Here is a 5,384-nt window from a genome sequence, read left to right as displayed (position 1 = left end):
GAAGCCTTCACTTCTCGTTGCTCAATTTCTTTTCTTTTCTCTGTCCCTATAATAAGCAAAAGTATTGGCTGATATAAAACCCCTAAAACGCGAAGCTCTGCCTCGTTGTAAGTATTAACCCCCGATCACGTATTTGTTACCCTACCCGATTGATCTAGGGCTCCGTAACGCATGTCAAGGCTCTGCCTGACTCAGTTCGTTGGAGTTCGTCTCGTGTTGTATGGCTAATGTGATTTGGGTTATCTTACTAACACGTGTACATTGTTTAATTTTTAATAGATAAAAACCAGGAAAAGCACAAGGAAGCTATAGAAACACCTAAGTCAACAATGTGAGTCATTCCTCTTTTTCTACTAAATTGTTTTTCAAAACCTCAAATGTTTTAAATTATACTTAACAGTGATTGAGTCTATGTGTTCTACAATTGCTGTCGGTATGTGGGGTTTTGTATACACTACTTTAATACGTTACTACTGGACAACGAGTTAGCCAATGAGTAACATGACCACAAGTCAGGGATTTAACAATACTGAATGCGTATATGGTAGATATAAACATTGTAATCGTCTCAATATTGTAAAATTAACTGTTTTGAATTAAACTAGGATGCACTCGCTAGTATTTCTTGCTGATAAAATCTTTTTAAAAACGCGTTTCAGGTAACTTAAATATGAAGCTAATAGAAGCCAGCTGGAGAGCACTGAAGGCTTAAAGGAAGTGGGCTATAAAAGTTTACCTAAATAAAAGGAGTTTATGTTTTCAATAAATTGGGGATATCCTACAAAATGTATTGTAAATGAAACTTGGGTTTTATCCCAATTATTTATTATTTTATAAAAAGTTGGTGTTTTAAAACTCTGATATAATATTTCCTAACTACGGTCCTGATTGTCTCATTTTCGCTGCCAAATTAATAAACACCGATACCAGCCGCGCTCTGCGTACTAAAGGCAACCCGCTCCCGGGGTAGGGGTCGGGGGCTGTCGACACTGGCCATTCTACCAAAACTTGACTTGAATAATGCTTTCCTGTATGGTAATCTTAGGGAGAAGTTTACATGTCTCTACCTGATGGTTTGAGTCTTGAAAGTCAAAATAAAGTGTGCAAAGCTGAACAAGTCATTATATGGCTTGAAATTAAGCTCCACGTAATGTGGAATGAGAGACTTGTTCAGGCTTTGGTTAAAATTGGTTTTGTGCAGTCTAATGTGATCACTCTATGTTTATTAGGTCTGAAAAATCTGTCTTATGTTCTCTTTGTCTACGTTGATGATATTGTGTTAACTGGGAATAATGAAAGGGAGATAAAAAAGGTTAAGGATTTTCTTAAAAACTGAGTTTTGATTAAAAATCTTGGTGGCTCTATCCTTTTCAATGTTTTATACGTATTCCTCTTCCTCAGCCTCATCCAAAATCAAAATTACAATTTGTTCTTCATCATTTTCCTTTTTCTTTCATCATTATGAATTTTCTTAAAAGTGCGGGCTAATATATCTGATGTGCTGATTATATTGATATGTTGAATACATAAATACATGTGCTGATTAGAATTATATACGTACGACTAATTAGATAACATCTATATATATGTGAGTCGAGCCCAGCGTGGCGGTGTGGGGGACTGGCGCCGGTCCTAGCCGGGCCTTAGCCGGCCCCATACCCTTTAGTCTATTGATTATTGATGATGTTAGTTGTCATTTTTTACAGGTTGGCATGACTTTAAAAGACAAAGCATTTAAAAGACGTTAAACGACGCACAAGTTAGATTTAGTTGTGTTAGACCATGGGGTATGGAATTGATAGTCTCTTTGGAGACCACCCGCCACGTCATCACGGAAGGAGGACCATTCCATTGGGAACTACCCAAGGGTGTGGAGGACTACCCACTTTTAATAAAAAAAAATCAATATATTACTAAAGGAGAGAGAGAGAGGGACCACCAAATGAAATTGCAAGCAATCAAGCACCACGTCGCCTCCGTCTTGCAGAAGCCGCTGAGGACGCGACGGGCCCCTAGGGGGCGGTGTGGGACGGACCATGACAGGGGGGGAGGGAGGGACGGCCCTGGGACGAGGCCCATACCCGGTGTTCTTATGTTCTCAAAAGGATAGAATTGCAAGTTTACAAGGGTGTTTGCGTTTCCCGTTAAGCTTTTGTACTTTTTTTTTGTCCATCATATTATATTTGGTGTTTCTTTTGTTATTTTGCCTAAATAATTACACTAGGAAAGGATCCACTAAAAGGTGGATTTTGCTTAAGTAGCCAAAGAAAGATTATGATGATGACATGTGGCACTTCTAATAAGTAGGAATGAAGGCATTTTGGTCCTTATAAATATGAGTGAAATAACATGTGGCACCCATTTTGTTTTTAAAAATATCACAAAAAAAATCTAGTACAAAAAGATCTAGCATAAAAATCTAATACAAAAAAATATAGCACAAAAAAAGTAATACAAAAAAATATAGCACAAAAAATCTTATATAAAAAATATAGCACGAAAAATTCAGCAAAAAATGTAGTAGAAAAAAATCTAGCACAAACAATTGAGAAAAAAAATTAAGAAAAAAAATTCAGCACAAAAAATTAGCACAAAAAATATAGTACAAATCAAGGCACAAAAAAATAACACATTTTAAGTAGGGTTTTTTAGTATTCATATTTTATATAGCAATATGGTACTCAAATTAAAGATAACAAGATGCTCGATTTTACGGTGAAATTTTTATGAAAAAATAATATCGTATAAAAAAGTTATGAACGTTTAAAAAATGAGGGTGAAATATGCATGTGTCCTGCATGTGAAGAGAGAAAGTCTATAAATAGAATTTTTCCAAGATACCTTTGCACTTCTCCTTTCTCCTACACTTTCATCTTAACCACTGATTTAAAAAACGAATGGTTAAGATTTTCTTCTTATTTTAGTTAGGCAAAATAAACTTTTTATTTGATTTTATCCATAATTAGACTCTAAAAACTGTAAAGCAATATTTTAGTGTTAACATAATTACTGTATTTATTGATATATTAGCATTCGATGTAACAAGAGTAATATATAAATCGATGTAAATTTACCTTTTTTATTTTTTAATGCAACAAACACATGGTCGCTGGGATATATTTCACACGCCAAAACCCTAGTTCTTCATATTAAAACCCTCACCTCTCTCCCCACTTGATCTGAAATGGTGTCTGACAAGGGTAAGAAGCCCAAAATCGGAGATAAAATCGAAGAGGGTGCTGACCAAATTGACGTTGAACTTCTTAAATCCATCGAAAAGTTGCAGGAAGTTCAGATGAGCTCGAAAAGGTACCATTTTTTTTTCATTATTTGTCGATTTTATTTGCTTAATTTCGTCAATTTTGGTAAAAGTTTGTAACTTTACATGAAATTGTTGCGGTTAGCTGTGGAGCTCTTATTATTGTTGTTGTTTGTAACACTTTTTTATGAGTGAATGTTGTGATAAATTACTACTCAACTTTAATTTGAGGTTTGTTTTGAGAATTTTTGTTCAGCAATGTGAGGGTTTGTTATTTGTTGAATCTTTTTTTTTTTTTTTGGTTAAAAGATGGGTTTAGTGTTAGTTTTTTTACAATGTAGAGTGCTTGGCAAAAGCTGGTTATATTTGAACCCAAAGTACGTAAAATCGAAAACAAAAAATAACTGATTTAAATGAAAGTTTAGTTGAATTTTTTTACTATCTTTAACTTTAAGAACTTGAATATTTGAATTGGATTATGTGTTGGTATTCTAGTTTATATATTTTATTATGTTTAAAGAACGGTGATTAGGTGAAAGAAGTTAGCTTTAATCATTAGTTCTTGCTGCAGCTATTGTGGAACTGACTTTTAACTCCAAAATAATCAGATAGTTTGAATTACATAATGCTTGAAATATTTCAGTTTATTTAATTACATGATAAAATTTCTTTGATCACATTCTTATTTCAGAACTTCAGTCCGAACCTTACTCTGAAGATACAAAGCTCACAAAAATTATCGCATTTCTTGATGAGGGATCTACAAAAGTTACTGCTACGTCAATCAAGTGTAAAGAGGGCATGGTGTCAGGCAGCTTATGTAAAAGGTCAAGAGGGCATGGTGTCGGGCAGCTACATGATGACGTTGTTCGCAATATACTCGTTCACCTTCCAGCAAAGTCCTTACTCCGGTTTAGGTGTGTATCCACCCATTGGAATCGCATGCTTAAAGAACCAAGTTTTATGAAATTCAGATCGCGTAAATTTTCATTCTTCCCGTGTATGATGCTTTGCATCTCATAGACGACAAGATGCCAACGGATGACACGACGAATTTCATAGTCGAGCGTCGTTATCCCGTAAAAGGAAATCTAGTAGAACATGTTGGAGTTGTTGGGACGTTCAATGGGATAGTCCTTTTTAGGTATTTAGGTGCTTTAGTTCTTTACAATCCGTTCACAGGTGCGTACAAGAAACTTCCCTCTGCACCTACTAGTTCATGTGCTCGAGCTGCCTATGGATTCGGTTATGGTGCAAACTCGGATGACCTAAAGATTGTTAGGTTTAATAAGCATTTTAAAGTTTGTGATGTCTACAATTTGAAAGAGGGATCGTGGAGTTCATGGAGCACTTCAAAGTACTACGCTAGCATCCCTATTGAAAATTTGGACGGTACATTTGCAAATGGATTTTTGTATTGGATTGGATCACGTAGTAGGAATATGTTCATTGTTCTCGATGTTAAAGACATGGTGCTTTCAGAAATGTATCCACCATTTGTGATTGCCTATCATTTAGGTACGGTAAACGGATCCCTTTGTACACTACATAAACAGTACGAAAACAGAATCGACATGTGGGTTATGAAGGAACAGAACCAATGGTCCAAAATATATTCATTTAGTTTACCTTTGAGTGGTGCTCTGATGAATTCCTACCCTATTTATATTTTGGATAGTGGAAGAATTCTTATGGGGAGCTATTTCTCATCGAATCTCATTGTCTACGACCCGTTGCTAGATTCATTCAAAGTTTCACGCATGTTCAATCGTCATACAATGCGCGTCTTGGAGTATGTGGAGAGTCTAGTTGCACCTTCAGATATAAGTTCCTCAAGAATGGAATGAGGAAAAAGAAGCAATGAAGATCAAAAGAACAAAGCTAATCAACACTAATCTTTAATGAATTTCAGCAGGCCAAGATGGATGTTATCTTAGCATAAAATTTGTCAAAAGACAATAATTGTTTTTTTTATTTGATTCGAGAAAATGCTTTTTTTTTTTTTTCTTGCGTTACTTTTCCTCCACTCAATTCTTTAACTCCTTTTTGTTCCTACGTAGCCTATATGTGATCTTAAAAGACCATCATCATTTTTTTACAACCCAAAACACTTTTTTACAACGCA

The 5,384-nt window shown here is 35.2% G+C and overlaps 1 protein-coding gene across 1 annotated transcript; it reads left to right on the top strand.

The window, feature by feature from the left end:
• The first annotated feature begins 4,290 nt into the window (after positions 1–4,290).
• Positions 4,291–5,106, top strand: LOC118492165 (F-box/kelch-repeat protein At3g06240-like). The gene has a single exon (XM_035989980.1). It carries the CDS (start codon positions 4,291–4,293, stop codon positions 5,104–5,106), a length of 816 nt encoding a protein of 271 aa, XP_035845873.1.
• The last annotated feature ends 278 nt before the right edge of the window (positions 5,107–5,384 follow it).

Source organism: Helianthus annuus, chromosome 5, assembly GCF_002127325.2.
Source record: "Helianthus annuus cultivar XRQ/B chromosome 5, HanXRQr2.0-SUNRISE, whole genome shotgun sequence".
In the NCBI taxonomy this organism is placed as follows: domain Eukaryota; kingdom Viridiplantae; phylum Streptophyta; class Magnoliopsida; order Asterales; family Asteraceae; genus Helianthus; species Helianthus annuus.
Note: the sequence above shows the minus strand (reverse complement) of the source record. Positions and strands in the feature narration are given on the sequence as shown.

Bases quoted from the DNA above. Each gene is read 5' to 3' on its own strand.
- LOC118492165 (XM_035989980.1), top strand. From the start codon at position 4,291: ATGCCAACGGATGACACGACGAATTTCATAGTCGAGCGTCGTTATCCC.